This window comes from Myotis yumanensis, unplaced genomic scaffold (genome assembly GCF_028538775.1).
Source record: "Myotis yumanensis isolate MYYU_CA2020_CCGP unplaced genomic scaffold, mMyoYum1.0.hap1 SCAF_2, whole genome shotgun sequence".
In the NCBI taxonomy this organism is placed as follows: domain Eukaryota; kingdom Metazoa; phylum Chordata; class Mammalia; order Chiroptera; family Vespertilionidae; genus Myotis; species Myotis yumanensis.
In genome coordinates, this window is record NW_027223753.1 from 51,012,155 (window position 1) to 51,029,903 (window position 17,749).

Sequence of the window (17,749 nt, forward strand, 5' to 3'; positions counted from 1 at the left end):
AGCTGGAGCGAGCAGGAGGCTTGGTTGCCCCAATGATGGAGGAAGCCAAGCTTCCTGCCTGCCACGGCAGCTCTGAGCTCCACTCAAAGCAACAAAGTTTCAATTATAGAAGGTAAATAAACCCAATACCTGCTTTCAGCGAGCCGTGGCCACGGAGCTGGAGCGAGCAGGAGGCTTCCCTCCCGCCCGCCCTGGCCGGCTCCGAGCTCCTCTCAAGGCTACAAAGTTTCAATTATAGGAGGTAAATAAATCCCAGAATAAAAAAAAAGAAAAAAAGAAAAAAGGAGAGCCTGGAGCTTCCGTCGCCGGGGGGCTTGGCCAGCCTGAAAACGGCCCTCAGCCCCTCACCCAGACTGGCCAGGCACCCCAGTGGGGACCCCCACCCTGAAGGGGGTGTGACCAGCTGCAAACACCCATCAGCCCCTCACCCAGGCTGGCCAGGCACCCCAGCGGGACCCCCACTCTGATCCGGGACACCCTTCAGAGCAAATCAGCTGGCCCCCACCCATGCACCAGGCCTCTATCCTATATAATAAAAGGGTAATATGCAAACTGACCCGAACAACAGAATGACTGGGAATGACTGGTCACTATGACACACACTGACCACCAGGGGGCAGACGCTCAATGCCAGAGCTGCCCCCTGGTGGCCAATGCGCTCCCACAGGGGGAGCTCTGCTCAGCCACAAGCCAGGCTGACTGCTGCCAGTACAGCGGTGGTGGTGGGAGCCTCTGCTGCCTCCTCAGCAGCGCTAAGGATGTCCGGCTGCAGCTTAGGCCTGCTCCCTGCTGGTAAGTGGACATCCCCTGAGGGCTGCCGGGCTGTCAGAGGGATGTCTGACTGCCAGCTTGGGCCCGATCCCCCTGGGAGCGGACCTAAGCCAGCAGGTGGACATCCTCCGAGGGGTCCCGGACTGCAAGAGGGCATAGGCCCGGCTTAGGGACCCCCCTGAGTACACAAATTTTTGTGCACCGGGCCTCTAGTCTATATATATAAAAAGCCAGCGACTGAAACGTCGTAACTACCAGTCACTATGGCGCGCACTGCAGCCAGCGAACAGGCCCGATCGGGGGTGGGGCCGGCTGGCCAAACCCCCCCCTTTCCCTTGGTCCTTCCCCCTGGCTGGCCCCGCCCCCAATCAGCCAGCCCCACCCCTGACCACCCCCTCTCCCCAATAGGGGGTGGGGCTGGCCAGCAAACCTCCTTCAGCCCCTCCCTTTGCCCCCCCCCCCCAGATTGGCATCCTCACCCCCATCAGGGGCAGGGCCAGCCAGCCTACTGCCTGCAGCCCCTCCCTCCAGCCAGCCCACCCCCAATGGGTCCCCACCACCCCATTCTCGTGGTACCTCCCCTCAGCCAGTTCTGCCCCCAATTAGCCCCCCCCCCACTCCAATCAGGGGCAGGGCTGGCCCACCACCCATGGCCCCTCCCCCAGGCCGCTGGACCCCAATTGGTCCCCCCACCCCAATCGCCTGCGGCCCCTCCCCCAAGCCGGCCTGGCCCTGATCGGGCCCCAATTGGGGTGGGCCGGCTGGTCACCCTCCCGCTATCTCCTCCTCCCAACAGGCCTGGCCCTGATCCGCCGATTGGGGTAGGCTGGCTGGACCCCAACTGTGCATGAATTCGTGCACTGGGCCTCTAGTATAACAATAACAGATATTCATAATGATACATCTAGGTTAGAAAAGAAGTCTTAAAATTAATAAGCCTGTTTAAAAAAAGAAAGAGTATACGTTTTAAAAAATTTTTTAGCAAACACATGTAAAATTTTAAATTCTAGCACTCAAAAGGTTGCCAATCATCTCACTGGTATGGCTCAGTGGTTGAGCACTGACCCATGAACCAAAAGGTCCCCAGTTTAATTCCTCGTCAGAGTACATGCCCGGTTGCAGGCTCGATCCTGGAGGCGCCAACGAATGTCTCTCTCTGTTTCTATCTCTCTCTCTCCCTCTCCCTTCCTCTCTCTAAAATCAATAAAAACATATTTTTTTAAAAAGGTTGCCAATCAGCTATCTGGAATCCTCACTTTTCAGAATTATTGGGAATCCAGATAACTAAGATTTTATGGCATCTAGGAATAGCCTTATAAAGCAGATCTTTTAAATCACCTGTCTACAAGTTGTTTTCTTAAAGAATAAACAAGTATTAAATGTTTACAATCATATACAAAAGACTAGACTTGAGTTTTTAATATATAAAAGTCCACATTAAAGATTATAAAACTCTTTGAATATTAAAAGTATTACAATAATGAATAAACCTTATTATATGAAAAAAAGAGTCTCCTAAAATTATAAATACTTGCTTGACAAAATAACCAAGTAAGGGGAAAAAAACCCGTAATTTCACAAGGCATAAAGGTTAATATAAGATTTCCACTATGAGCCCTAGCTGGTTTGGCTCAGTGGATAGAGCATCGTTCTGGGGGTTGAAGGGTCCCGGGTTCAATTCTGGTCAAGGGCAAATGCCTGGGTTGTGGGCTCGATCCCCAGGAGGCAGCCGATCAATGATACCATCTCATCATTGATGTTTCTATCTTTCTCCCTCTCCCTTCCTCTCTGAAATCAATAAAGATATATATAAAAAAAAAAGATTTTAAAAAAAAGTTTCCACTATGAGAAAATATTTATTTTTCATATACTGAATCCTAAGCTCAATTAGCAAATAAAATAATCAGGCTAATTTGTAAAATCTGAAAAGACAATATTCACATGGAAAATTTAAAGCTGACTATACATTAGTGAAGTTAAACATAAAAAAAGAAAATATTTACTAACCTTTATTTCCTAACATCACAGCAAGATGTAAAGGAGTGTTTCCTAAAATAAAATAAAAAGTTAAATTAGTATAAAAACACTAGTAGCCCTGTGCAGGAATCTGTGCGCCAGTAGCTCGCTGCTCCCCTCCTGTAGCTCTCCGCCCGCTGCCCTGCCCTCCTGTAGCTCCCCCGCTGCCCTTCCTCCTGCCCCCCCTCATAGCTTGCTGCCCTGCCCCCTCCTGTAGCTCTCCACCGCCCGCTTGTAGCTCGCTGCCCCACCCTCCTGCTGATCTATGACCCAGTCATTATGTAACAACCATTTGCATATTACATCTTTATTATATAGGATAAGAAAGTGTGTATTTAAAAGTAGTTTCATCTCCTTCACAAATTTCACTGACAGATTTTAAGCAAAGTAAATGTGATTGCAAATGATCCTGTTTATAGGGCAAATTCAAAGTCAGAAGATGCTAAGGTTTCCAAACATAATACAGCCAACTCCTCTTACCTCTGCCAACCCACCCCCACCTCTCTCCAAAAGATACCCATTTTGCTTTAGGGATTTCTTCTCTAAATAGATTTAGAGCTTCTTTTGCTGCTAATTTATCTGTCATATTATTCTTTGCTCATTCAGCAAACAATTTAAATACTTACTATAAACTCATTCTTGGAGATAAGTATCAATAAGATCCAATCCCATCCTCAAGTTGCCAAAATTCTGTTAGAGACTAATATGAAAATAAATCATTGTTATATTATTTAGTAGAATAGAAGGGAGTGTAGCATGATAATGGAACACAGGGCAGAGCACCTAATTTTGCCTGTGCAGAGAGACTTAATTATTCAAGATAGATCACAGTGAAAAAAGTCTTGAAGAATAGGTTAGAAATTTGTAGGAAAAGAAAGCAACACTGCCTAGTTTTCCATTCAAATGCAAGAACAGTTTTTGGGAAATACACAAAAAAAGTTTTAATTGGTGTGAGTCAAGACTTTGTAAAAGAATAGCAAATAATGAAATGGGAAATATTTGCAAAAGACAAATCTTTTTGAAAACCTGCAGGCTATGTTCTAGAGTTCGGACTATATCTTATAGTTGATGTTATAGAATGACTAATTTAATTTCAAAACGATTTCCTAAATCATACAGCCTCAAAACTTCTTGATTATAGAAGAAATCAAAACTATAGTAACATTTTAAAATAAAGTTACTAATTAAAGTTTATGTGTATTAATTTTCAGATATTAGCATTTTTACAAAAGTTGCTACATGAACAATTTTTTCCAATAAAACAAACTACACATGATTGAAGAAATCATATACAGGATTAAAAAAACTTGATTACATTTTCTAAAAAAACCTGCATGTGATCTACCCCAATCTCATAGCTAAACAAAACCTGCCAACACACACATACCCCTTTTGCTCAATAAAGCCAGAAGAAAATGGCAAAGAGAGCATGACTGTATTTTATGTAAAATTTACAAGGCACAAATAAATTCACTAAGTTTAAATTGTATTTATAAGAAATTTTATCAAAAAAACAAGCTGCGTTACAGTAAATATCTTCGTCTTAGTCATTAGAAACCAAAAAAAAAAATTTTTTTAATGGCAGACTTTGGAATATAATTCACATTATGGTTTTCAGAAATAAAAATTTGAAGTACAAACTTCCATTAGTGACTAGGCAATATACTCCCCAGTTTTCACACCTCAGAACTTAACGTAGTTGAATAGGAAAACCACTACGATATAATCGTTAATAATCAAACATTGAAGCATGTCCCAGAAAAGACATGACTATCTAAAGTCACTGGTATATTTTCCAAAGACAAACGTCAATTCCCCCCAACATGTCATACCCTTTAGAGTGAGCTAGCGATCTTTTCAAAATGCTATGTCATAATGTTAGAAATATTTATATGAGTAAGAATAAAAGCAAGTCCAATGAAAAAGTATCCTGTGGCCCAAGTCAGGCCACATGCCCAGATTTTAGGCTTGATCCGTAGTAAGGGGTATGCAGGAGGCAGCTAATTGATGTTTTACTCTCTCATCAAGTTTCTCTCTCTCTCTCCCTCTCCTTTCCTATCTAAAAATCAATTAAATGAGATCTAAAAGATATGTAGGAACTAAGAAATCAAAGAATGAAAAGAAAAGCATTCCAGACAGAGGCCAAAGTAGCCTGGAATATTCAAGGAACTGAAAGAAAACAAGGCCAGAACACAGAAAAAATAAGATTTTTGTACAAGATAATATCAGAGAAGTAGGCAACGGCCAAATCCATGCAGAGCTCTGTAACTATGATAAGAAATATGAATGTACTTTTAAGTGGAAAAGACATTAAAGGATCTTGAGTATGGACATGATCTGATACAAATAAATTTTAAGATTATACTTGTTACCATATAGAGAATGGAACAGAGGAGAGGCATAGGGAAACTAGTTATGACTCTGGTGCAGTATTCTAGGGAAAAGATAATAAAAATTGGTTGGTTTCAAGTGGTGGCAATGGAGACAGAAAGTGATTTAAAATAACTTGTTGATTGATGTGTATGGGTAGGAGAATGGGGTGAGAAAAAGAATAATCCCAATGACCGAAGTTTAAGCAATTGGATAGTTAATGTGATTTACTAAAAGACTGATTGGCTAGGTGTGAGGTGGAAAATGATAACTCCATTTTGGACAAGTATATTTTAATATATCTATGAGATTCCCAAGTAGAAAAATTATAAAATCTGGAACTCCAAGAAGTCTAGAGATCAAATATATAAATTTCTGAATATTCATTTTTGTCCTACCTGTAGAAAAGGCAGTAACAGTTACCTTTCTTCATTGATTTATCTGTCATATTATTCTTTGCTCATTTATTTTCATATTAGTCTCTAAGAGAATTTTGGCAACTTGAGGATGGGATTGGATCTTATTGATACTTATCTCCAAGAATGAGTTTATAGTAAGTATTTAAATTGTTTGCTGAATGAGCAAAGAATAATATGACAGATAAATCAATGAAGAAAGGTAATTTATTTATCTTAAAAGAAAAATAAATAAATAAATAACATGCTCTAAATGGTAATTGAAAAAGAAAACAAGAAAATAACACTGGTTACTGCCCAGGAGGGTAACTGGGTAGCTAAAGATGTACCTTGATAATTACTCTGTTTTCTTAACCCACCCAAGAACATCTAGATGTAAAGTTAAAAGTATAAGTATCTACTTAAGTTACAAATGAAACTTCTCATTTCAAATCCAAATCAATCACATTTCCAAAATATTCATGAACTAGAAATGACTGAGTTCAATAATCCAATCTCTCTCAATTTACAGTTAAGAACATAATCAGAAATACATACTACAATTAAGGATGCCAAATATCATGCTGTGATTCAATATTTTAAATGCGAATGATCATCAACAACATCATCTTCACCTAGCCAACCAACACCGCATTTACTTTACTGACCAAGTGCATCATGAAATAAGGGCTCAAATGTTCTAGTCACCTTCATTTATTATCCCCTCAGTTTTAAGTCCTCTATCTGCTGCTTAAGCTAGTTACACAAAGAAAATCAAAACTTAAAATAACCTTCTCTGTGAAGTTTTCACAATGAATTTTTAAATCTGAAATTGGATTCCTTGGTTCTAACTTGGTAAACAAAATTGAACTGTTTTATCAAATGAGTAAAACACTCCAGTAACATTAAGACTATTATAGTATGAAAGTATGCAAATTATTAACCAAATGGCTAGCATTTCTGGCTCATCTATTATATGTGATATATACTTTATATATATAAGTATATAATGCTATATACTTTATATATCTTATCTTATTTAATTTGCTCCATACCCTGTAAGACAAATATTACTTCACAGGTAAGAAAAATAAAGCTAGTAACAAGTAATTTTCTAAAATTACGTATCTAGAAATTGTGGGAGTCATGACTCTAAGATCCTTATTCCTTTTCCTACACTAACAGTTTTAAAACATTTTGGTCACTAGACCCTTTTTTTTCTAGACCCTCTTATACTCAAGAATTACTGAAGATGCCAAAAATCTTTTAGAAATATAAACCTATCAATTTTTACCATATTAGAAATTAAAATTTAATGTTTTTACATTTTTATTTAATTTTAAAAGGACAATAAACCCATTATGTTTATATAACTTTTCTGAAAAAATAATCACATTTTTCAAAACAAACAAAAAAATGAATAGATCTTTTATTGATACATGATTTTTTAAAAATTTTTATTTTTAAATACTATATTTTATTGATTTTTTACAGAGAGGAAGGGAGAGGGATAGAGAGTTAGAAACATCAATGAGAGAGAAACATCGATCAGCTGCCTCCTGCATACCCCCTACTGGGGATGTGCCTGCAACCAAGGTACATGCCCTTGACCGGCATCGAACCCGGGACCCTTCAGTCTGCAGGCTGACGCTCTATCCACTGAGCCAAACCGGTTAGGGCTGATACATGGTTTTTGATCATCTGAAAATTATTGGTTGACGAAGTTACACAGATCTTCTAAATGTTAAACTCATTTTACTATACAAAATTTTAAAAATTCACATTTGGTAATATCACCAATCTGACTAGTACATTCTTTAAATATCGGGAAACGATCAAACTTTTTCCAAATACTAATTTTCATTTCAAAGTTTGATGTTTTTTTCCCCACTGGCAATACTATCGTTTTCCTTGAAGTCACAGGCTCACTTCATTCAATTTCCAGAAAATGTGTGCCAAATATCCAAATTGGAATAACCATGGTTTGTCTGTAAACTGGCTTTTTTTTCCCAAATAAAAATGGGATGCCATGACAAAAGCTAATGGCTTACAACTCAAAAAACTGCACAACTGTTTTCTCTTATTTTCTCTTCAGTATGCAGAGCATCATGTATAATCCATATTATGTCAAAAAATATAAAAAAGATATGTATTTGAGATTAAGACAATAAAATTAATCATTTCTACAACTTCATCAAAGACATTGAGAAAAATGGCTTTTAAAATTAAAACTGCAAGTACATGGCAGTGAATAATATAATGTCTACTGGCAGTTTGGTGCCTTGATGCATGTTAAGGTTCCAAAAATTTTATTCACCACTGCTTTTGTACCATGAGCAAAAATGTCAGCACAGTGAGAAAGGCAACTATGACTGTGTACTATTACAAAAATAGTTTTGACTTGATGTGCCCCTATCTGGGAAGCAAAGCAGGAAATTACAAGTACTAGAACCAACATAGCTCTAGCTTCCACAGACACCTTCAAGTCTCATCCAATCAAGCAATAGGGGAGAATTTATGTATTTTTTCTCATAAATGGTACTATACTATATACTCATACATGCGCATATTACATCCAACCCATCATCAACTCCTACCTTCTCACTATTTCCATAGCTCCCTTCCTTATTAAAATAGCATGGTAAGTTGACCCTTGTGTCCCCTAGTTTTTGCTTCAGAGAGCAGACAGAGTGAGCCTTTTAAAATCAGTGTTACTCCTCTTTCAAAATCCTCGAATTGCTTCCTTTGTTGCTCAGATAAAAACCCAAATCTTGAACAATGGTCTATAAAAGTTCCTCCCTGTCAAATCTCCTCTTTCAACTCTACCCCTTGTCCCAACCACGCTGGCCTTCCTATTCCTTAAACATGATGGTACTTTTCTTTGCATCTGCCTGAAACTCTGTTCTGCCAGATATGCGCTCTCTAACTTTCTTTAGATAACTGTCTAAATTTATTTTATCATTGATGTCTTCCCGGAACCTGACTTCCATGAAATAATTACTACCTCCCCTCTCCTCATCCTCTCTACACTCTTCACCCTGCTTTATTTTACTCTATATTTATCATTACCATATATGTATTGGTTTGTCAATTATTTACGTTTCCCCTTTTTAAATATAAGCAGGAGACCAGGAACTTTGTTTAGTTCACTGCTGTAAATCAGACCTAAAACACTGTTTATCACACATTGTGAGCTCAGTATATATCTGTTACATGAAGGAATAAATGAAAAAAGAAAAGAAAAAAAAGATAAAAAACCATTAGCATAGTGTTAAAATCGGTTTTTACTCTCCAAAAAACATTCCGCCCCCGGACTAAATAGGCCTCCACAAGAAAGCCAACCCACCGATATATACGATATATGCGCATAAGAGGATATGCAAGACTGCACATATGCTTTTATAAAATTCAGTGCAGTGCTAAGTAAGAGAAAGCATGCATTAACATGCCTGATAGATATCTACCATCAAGAATCTAAATGTAGCAAACTACAGATGACTTACAGGAGTCAAATGAACCTAACCTCATAGACTGATAGGCAGTATAAATCCAAGTATCAGATAAAATCTCAAGTGAAGTCTAAACCTCAAAACTTAACCCATGGACAGTCCTACTCTGTTGGAGATGCACATGGGGGAAGAGGTGAAAAATGGAAAGTCATATTCATATGGTCATGAAGATCAACTGGCCCTAGCTGGTTTGGCTCAGTGGTTAAGTTAAAGCGTAGGCCTATGGACTGAAGGGTTCAAGAGCACATTCCTCAGTTGCAGGCTCAATCCCCAGCCCTGGTCGAGTGTGTGCAGGAGGCAATCAATTTATGTGTCTCTCTCCCATTAATGTTTCTCTCTCTGTGTGTCTTTCCCCCTCCCTTTCACTCTCTCTAGAAATCAATGGAAAAATAGCCTCGAGTGAGGATTAACAAACAAACAAAATGATCAACTGAATCAACCCCAGCAAAGGTATGTAACACTTAAATGGATTATCTTGGGCCTCCAGAACCATTGTAAGGGAAAACAAGGTCTGCCTTTCAAAAACAAAGTTCAGAAAAGACTACAAAATACGAGGAGAGCCCTAGCTGGTTTGGCTCAGTGGATAGAGCATTGTCGGCCTGTGGACTGAAGGGTCCCGGATTCGATTCCAGTCAAGGGCACATGCCTGGGTTGCGGGCCCAGCTCCACTAGAGGGCGTGCAGGAGGCAGCCGATCAATGATTCTCTCTCATCATTGATGTTACTCTCTCTTTCTCTTCCTCTCTAAAATCAATCAAAATATTAAAAAAAAAAAAAAAAAAAAAAAAAAAAACACGAGGACAGATATACAACCACCAGCGTTCTTTTTTAAAGATGTGCCATCATTATAATCCTCCTGGCTAAAATTGTTCACCTGAGGTTTAGTTCAAGACTTGTTTTTTTGCCATGCAGTTTAGCTTTATAGTCAGTTCTTCTCATATAGACATATTATGCATTATTCTCTTGCATCACCTATCATAAAGATTGTAGTGACAAAATAATATCAAAAGGGAATTTAAAGATTTCTAGAGAATAAATCAGAATTGAAAAAAACATACAAACACCAAACAGATTATCCTATTGCCTCAATTCTCAAACATACATTTTTAAACTTTCAAAATTAAAATGTTTTAAAATCCCTGCATGAAGACATCTGTCAGCTACCAGGCAGAGATATCACGTTAATTATTTCCTTATCACTTCAATGAGTTACCCACATTTAGAAATACTCTAAATTGAATTTTAACTTAAATTTGAAATCTACAATCACTTCAAGATTACACTACAACTCAGGAAAAATAAAAATTAACTGTATATAGAGAGGATGGATTGTCACATGCCAGGCAATGTAATTAAAGGCAGTAGAAACTGCCAAATCTCTCAGAATAGATCAGAAATTGTTCACAATCTAGAAAAGGCTGGGGTGAGCAATTTATATATCAATAACTTTAATCTTTCTGACACCTAAAAGCTCTGACTAATGGCCAAGAGAAGGTGCTTAACTTCTAAGGATATGTAAGTAAATTAAGAGAAAAAATAAAATTACATGTTTAACAAATAGGAAGTGCACTCAAAATCAAGAAAGTCTTCGATATGCTTCACCAACATTCTCAATTCTAAAGGTGAAGAGGTAAAAACATGGTGCTTTGTTTAACTACTATTGGCTAAAAGTAATTCAGAAAAATCTTAATAGTCAATGTAAAAAAAAAAAAAGCTTATTTATACTTAAACTTTAATTCTATGCTAAAGAGAAAAGATATACCAAATATATAAAGTTTAATAAATCTGTGTACATTTAACGTAATGGATCTTTTTACCCATCCCCAAAAAATTTGTTACTAAACATACACTGAATCACAATCACGTGGCATATTTAAACACAGTATATACATGATTTAACTTAAATTTCAAGAGATTTGTTTGGATCCAAATACAGTAGACCTCAAAATAATTAATGGCTCAAAAAAAGCAATTCATATTCAACCAACATTTTTACCACAAAAGAAAAAGCTCTATTTTTCCTTGTTCCTATTCAATTCAATAAAGAAGGAAGAATTTAAAAACTAGAGTTTCACTGAAAGAAGATGTTTAAGATTTTCACTTATTTAACACACACTTAGTATGTACTATGTTTCAGGGACTACTCTAAGCACTTTATAAATGATGTTATATGAAGAATGGATACAGAAGTTAGGAATGTTTACCTGAAGATAAGGAGAACATGATAGCTCTTGTCAAATATCTAAATGACTATCAAGTGAACCAGGTAGCCCATTTAAATAAAAAAGATACAGAACAAGCAAGAGATTTGGGCTCTGTGAAAAACTATGAGAGCTCTCCAATGGCAAAATCTCTCTACAAGTCTACTATAACCACTAAATGGGAAAATATATATTAAAGCACTTGGCTGTAAACTGCCACATACACATTAAAATGGACTTCTTTGCAATACAGTGGGTCCTGATCAACAGAAGTATTTACAAAGAGGTTGATAATGGGCTTTGGAGTTCACTTCTCATTTTTGCAACTTATCCTAAGTATGCAACTTTAGAAAACTTTCCTTTAGAATAAGGATAAAACCATCTGCTTTGCAGAGTAATTGTGAGAATTAAATCAGATAATGTGTGTAAACAGTACAGTGCCGAAACACTCAATAAATTGTACCTATGATGATGACCACTATCATAATGTTGTGGAAGGAATCTTTACAGTGAACATAAAACTATGTGATATGATGTGGTATGATTGTATGGCTCTGCTATGCACTGGTATGAGTGTATGATTCTGCTATGCACTTATCATGTTACAACAATCCAAATACAATACATAGCTTGTTTCTGTATGGGTGACTTAAAAAGCATTTATCTTTTGTAATGTGAAAGGAAAAATATTCTAAAAATCTAAATTAAGTATCCAGGTTACTAAAAATCAAGTGTATAAATAACAAAATATAATGCGGAAATGATGCAGCTATAGAGAAAAAAGGGATTAAACAAGTAGCACATTAAATACAAACTACTCTTCCTAGAGACTTTACTGCAGGACATGAGAATACATATTGAAGGGGGGAAAACAATTATACTTTCCATAGGTATGTGAGCCACTGGTTACATTCATCAGAAATATCAACAATAGGTGCTTAGGCAAACAACATTTTATCCCTGCCTTACAGAGAAGGACACTGCAGCCTAAAGAGGTTGGATAGAACCTTGACCACCAAGATGGCGGCATAGGTAAACACCGGAGACTACTGCCGCAACCACTTCAAAAATACAACTAAAAGACGGAACGGACATCACCCAGAACCACAGGAAGGCTGGCTGAGGAGAGACTCTTCAACTAGAAGGAAAGACAACAGCATACCAAGGCTCAGAGGAGGCGCAGTGTGGAAAATTTAAAGGTGCGGAGGTGCGGGAGCAAAGCGGGCTGGTGGCTGAGGGCGCGGTTGTCGTTTTCAATCAGGAGGGAGTCTCAGACTCTGAGCTCCAGATCCAGGCGAGTCTCTAGGGACTCAGAATCAAACGGGAGAAGCGGGATTGTCTAGCATCAGTTGGAACGTGAGGGCAGCTTTCTCTCCCAGGTTTGCAGCGATTGCCGGGGTTCTGAGAAGCAGAGCCTCTGGGAACGGGACTGAGAGCAGCCATAACTGCTCCCTCCGCCCGCCCTGTTGATCCCGTGCGACCCGCCCCGCCCCGCCCCGCACAAGCCCTGCGCAGAGCCATTTGCAGGATAGCCTCAGGCAAAGGCTAGATCGGCACCTCTCCAGAGGACAGAAGTTTTCCCACGGCAGACACAGGTGATTCTCACAGCCAGTCGGCCTGGTGGTCAAATCCCTCTAGTATTAACTACAACAATCAAGGCTTAACTAGAACAAGACTGCGCACAAAGACCAAAGGGGGTGCACCAAGAAAGCATAAAAAATGCGGAGACAAAAAAAAACATGACAGAAATGGAGGATATAGAGCTAAAAAACGCAATTTTGAGGGCTTGCAATAAACTTGACGAGAGCCTCACGAAATCTAATGAGACCCTCCAAGCTGTGATAAAGAACTAACTAGAAATTAAGCATACACGGACTGAAATAAAGAATATTATACCCAATAGCAGACCAGAGCAGCGCAAGAATCAAGCCAAAGATTTGAAATGCGAAGAAGCAAAAAACACCAAACCGGAAAAGCAAAATGAAAAAAGAATCCAAAAATACGAAGATAGTGTAAGGAGCCTCTGGGACAGCTTCAAGCACACTAATATCAGAATTATAGGGGTGCCAGAAGATGAGAGACAGCAAGATACTGAAAACCTCTTTGAAGAAATAATGGCAGAAAACTTCCCCCACCTGGTGAAAGAAATGGACTTACAGGTCCAAGAAGCACAGAGAACCCCAAACAAAAGGAATCCAAAGAGGACCACACCAAGACACATCATAATTAAAATGCCAACAGCAAAAGACAGAGAGAATCTTAAAAGCAGCAAGAGAAAGAGAATCAATTACCTACAAGGGAATACCCATACGACTGTCAGCTGATTTCTCAACAGAAACTTTGCAGGCCGGAAGGGAATGGCAAGAAATATTCAAAGTGATGAATAGCAAGAACCTACAACCAAGATTACTTTATCCAGCAAAGCTATCATTCAGAATTGAAGGTCAGATAAAGAGCTTCACAGATAAGGAAAAGCTCAAGGAGTTCATCACCACTAAACCAGTATTATACGAAATGCTGAAAGGTATCCTTTAAGAAGAGGAAGAAGAAAAAGGTAAAGATACAAATTATGAACAACAAACATGCATCTATCAACAAGTGAATCTAAGAATCAAGTGAATAAATAATCTGATGTACAGAATGAACTGGTGATTATAATAGAATCAGGGACATAGAAAGGGAATGGACTGGCTGTTCTTGGGGGGAAAAGGGGAATGGGAGATGCGGGAAGATACTGGACAAAAATCGTGCACCTATGGATGAGGACAGTGGGTGGGGAGTGAGGGCAGAGGGTGGGGCGGGAACTGGGAGGAGGGGAGTTATGGGGGGGAAAAAAGAGGAACAAATATAATCTGAATAAAGATTTAATAAAAAAAAAAAAAGAAAGAAACATCAACAATATAATGGTAGCTAAACACAATGCAAACATTTGGTATATCCAGGCAATTTAATAAGTGAATTTCAGTGGGCTACGGACAAGAACTTAGGGGTATTTAGGATTCCTATTACTTTGAACAGAATTTGTATTTTAACAAACCAACTTCTAAATGTTGCATATTATAGAATACTAGAAGCCCAGTGCACAAAAATTTGTGCACTGGCAGGGGGGAGTGTCTCTCAGCCCAACCTGTGCCCTCTCACAGTCTGGGACCCCTCGGGAGATAACCACCTGCTGGCTTAGGCCCGCTCCCCTGGTGGCAGATGGCACGCCCGATCCCGCGGTGCCTGCCCCGTCTCCCCCAGTCCCACACGGTAGGCCCAGACCCCGAGCTGGGGTGGGCAGTGGCTGGGGATCGTGCTGCCACCCGCGCAGAGTGACGCAGTGGGATCTGCCTGCAGTATGCAAATTTAACGGCCATCTTTGTTGGGTTAATTTGCATACTCTTCTGATTGGCTGATGAGCATAGCGAAGGTACAGTCAATTAGCATCTTCGTCTTTTATTAGTGTAGGTGGAAGACCAATAATCTTGCAATTCAGTACCATTTGTGATCAATCAAGAAAATCAGTTCTAACATACCATACTATCCTACTTAGCCATATTCATCTCGCTCTTTTTTGAAAAGGAATTAACTCTCAAAAGGAATCTTTTATGTTTTCAGGGATCTTACTTTCAAAGACAATGACCATAAAGTAAAACGTAGCTACTATGAAGACCAGATAAGAGAAACTTCTTAATAACTGACTAATAACCAGAAACTACAACATTTTTCCCAATAAACTAAAATATAATTACCATCAACGAACAATATTATACTTGTTGCAACAGCAGTAAAACAAATAAATTAAATGTAGGAATAAAAAACTGGATGCAGTTTTCAGGAACTTTTGGGGGATTTGATTTATGATAAATGACAAGTAGTGGTATTATAATATTGCTAAATTCAGAATACAAGAGCAATTGTTAGAAAATTATACAACCAACAGAAATCTTACTTCACCTCAATTTCTGCCCTAATTTTAGATAAGAAGCCTAGAGTCCAATGGAATTAAGGGAGCTTCTTCCACAGGCAAGTATTTCATCAATGTGTTATATTATTTTGAGCACAGAGTTCAGTGTGTTCTAACTGAATGTATGCAATAGTCATGGTCAGTTAAAAGCAAAGCTATCAACATCATTTGCCAACTACCCAGTTTAAATGGCCTATGAAATGTTGAAAATATCAGTGTTTACATTCGTTTTCATTAATTTACTGTTGACTAGAGGTCAACTCAATCACATTGTTTTTAGAACTAAAAAAATAATAAAAATCAGCTGATGAGTTAAGGTAAGGCAAAAAGTGGAAATAAAATCCTTGAATAACAAATGATACTACATTCTGTCATATAGGTTGTGAAGTTACCATGAAAAACCACAGTACTATTTTTAGTCACAGTCATCAAGATGAAATATTAATATTAGCAACTGCCTATCTAGAACAAGCAAAAAACTCAAAACTCTACTCCAACAAAATTTTACCTACTCAGAAGTCGCTTTACTTGCTCTAGGTATCAGATGTCAACACATTTAAACTGTGTGGCTTTCAAAAATCAAAGCACTTTACATTCCATCTTAAATGCAAAATTCAGACACTTTGTATCAAATTTTCCTAAAAGCATTTAAAAAACACACACACACAAAACAACAACAGAGAAACCACCACCTGGCAGGTACCCATCACAACCAGCGGCAATCCAGTTGGGATCCGTACCGAGGTGATGAAGGTAGGTAGGTGGGCAATATCCGAGTCCAACATCCAGACCCCAAGGTGGGGGATAAGAGAAAGAAAAGAAATTTAATTCCACAAACAAAGGAAGAAAGCCAGGATGGATGAGAAGCACCCTAAAACTGCTTATCATCAAGAATCCACACACACTGAAGGCCTGTCTCAAAGACAAACAAATCGGCTGCTCGCAGGAAACTTTGCAGTGGGCGAGGAGGGGGCATGCCTTGGCACCCACCGGAAGCAGCCCCCTGGCCACTGGCACGCCGTCACTGAGCCCGGCACGACTCCCGGGGACGGCGAGCCAAGGAAAGAAGGGTCTGCGGGAGGAGAACCTGGGGCTGCAGAGAACTGGGGCTGCAGAGACCTGGGGCGGCGCGCCCGGGGCCCGGGGCCGGGGAGGGAGAGGCGGAGGGGCGCGCACTCACCGTGATTATCTTTCTGCCCGATATTGTGCGTGCGGATGAGCGAGGACAGCCGCCTCACGTCCCCCTTGAAGACGCACTCGTGCACCGGGTAGTGTGCGGGGGAGACGCCTCCGTCGGCGGCCACCGCCACGGGGTGGGTGCCCGTTAGCAGAGTCTGGGGCTGGGAGGCGGCGGTGACGGAGGAATTGTGCAGCAGCGGCAGGGCCGGCGCGCCGGGAGGCGCGGAGGAGGCCGGGGCGGGCTTCAGCGGCAGCCGGTGGTGATGGTTGCTGAAGATCTTGTGACAGGCTTTGCCGCCCTTGCCGCCGCCGCCGCCCCTGCCTCCGGTGAAGGTGCCGCCGAGGGTCGCCGCCGCTTCTTCATCCCCAGGCTCCAGCAGGTCCCCCTCTTCTTTGCTGGGCTTGTGGTCCCTCCGCAGCGAGCGGATCTTCTCTCCGGTCATCGCCGCCAGGGGCAGGGAGGAGGTCCGGGGCGCTCAGCGCCGGCGGCACGAGGCGATTAGAGCGGCGGCCGGGAGCCGCCGGCGCAGCAGGAACTCGCCGAGAGCCCCCGCGCCCCGGACGGACGCATCTCCCGGGGGAAAAGGAGCCGGCCCTCGCCGGGGACGAAAGGACGCGCGCTCGCTGGGGGGAGCTAGTGCTCAGGGACCCTCGACACCGCGATCCCGGGACCCGTCGCGGCCAACGCCACCGCGGTCTCAGCCCGAAAAACAGGGCACGGCCATCTTCCTCTGGCTTCTCTCGCGAGAGCTCCCCCGGGAAGGGGGCGGGGGGTGGGGGCGGGAAAGGAAGGAAACACCGCGATAGGTGAGCGGCGTGCTCGCGCCCCCGCGCTGTCCGCTGCCGGAGGGCGGCCGGGCGGCGGCACCTGCGGGGCCCCGCGTTCCTGCCTCGCGCGGGAGTTTCTGCGTTAGCAGACCCGTCGCTCCCGGTGGCCGCGCTTCTCGCGGAGGTTCTGCTGCGTCTTATAAACAAGGACTTGAACCCTCCGACCTCTAGGCTTCCCGGAGGGCCGGCTGACGGCCCTCCACTCAGGATGTGATGTCACTGAGATGCACAGGGATTCATTCACTAAACATTCACTAAGCATCTACTTCGTGCCGCGCACTGAGCTGGTAGGTTTTTAAAATGCCACTCCTGGCGGTAAGGAGCTCAGCTGGTAGAGGAAGAAAGAGAGACAGGCAGTTGGGTTCAGTCTTGAACTGCACGAGGAATGAAGCGGATGCGGGGAGTTAGGTTGCTCGCGCGCTCACACACACACACGCCCAAAGAAGAAGCAAATTTTAGAGTTGGCGTGTCAGAAAAGTCACTGTAGAAGGGGTTAGGGCTGACCTTGGGAAACAGGCAATTCAGCAGAAGG

General features: G+C 41.3%; 1 protein-coding gene across 2 annotated transcripts in view; it reads right to left on the reverse strand.

Moving 5' to 3' along the window:
* Positions 1-17,120, reverse strand: part of ANKRD13C (ankyrin repeat domain 13C) — a 92,124-nt gene extending 75,004 nt beyond the window's left edge. For both annotated transcript variants that reach the window (XM_070405372.1, XM_070405371.1), the window contains exons 1-2: positions 16,391-17,120; positions 2,779-2,820 (exon numbers count right to left, since the gene is read on the reverse strand). In XM_070405372.1, the coding sequence (XP_070261473.1) occupies positions 2,779-2,820; positions 16,391-16,832 (484 nt within the window). In that variant the 5' untranslated portion in view covers positions 16,833-17,120. The remainder of the gene's footprint in view (positions 1-2,778; positions 2,821-16,390) is intronic.
* Between the last annotated feature and the right edge of the window lie 629 nt (positions 17,121-17,749).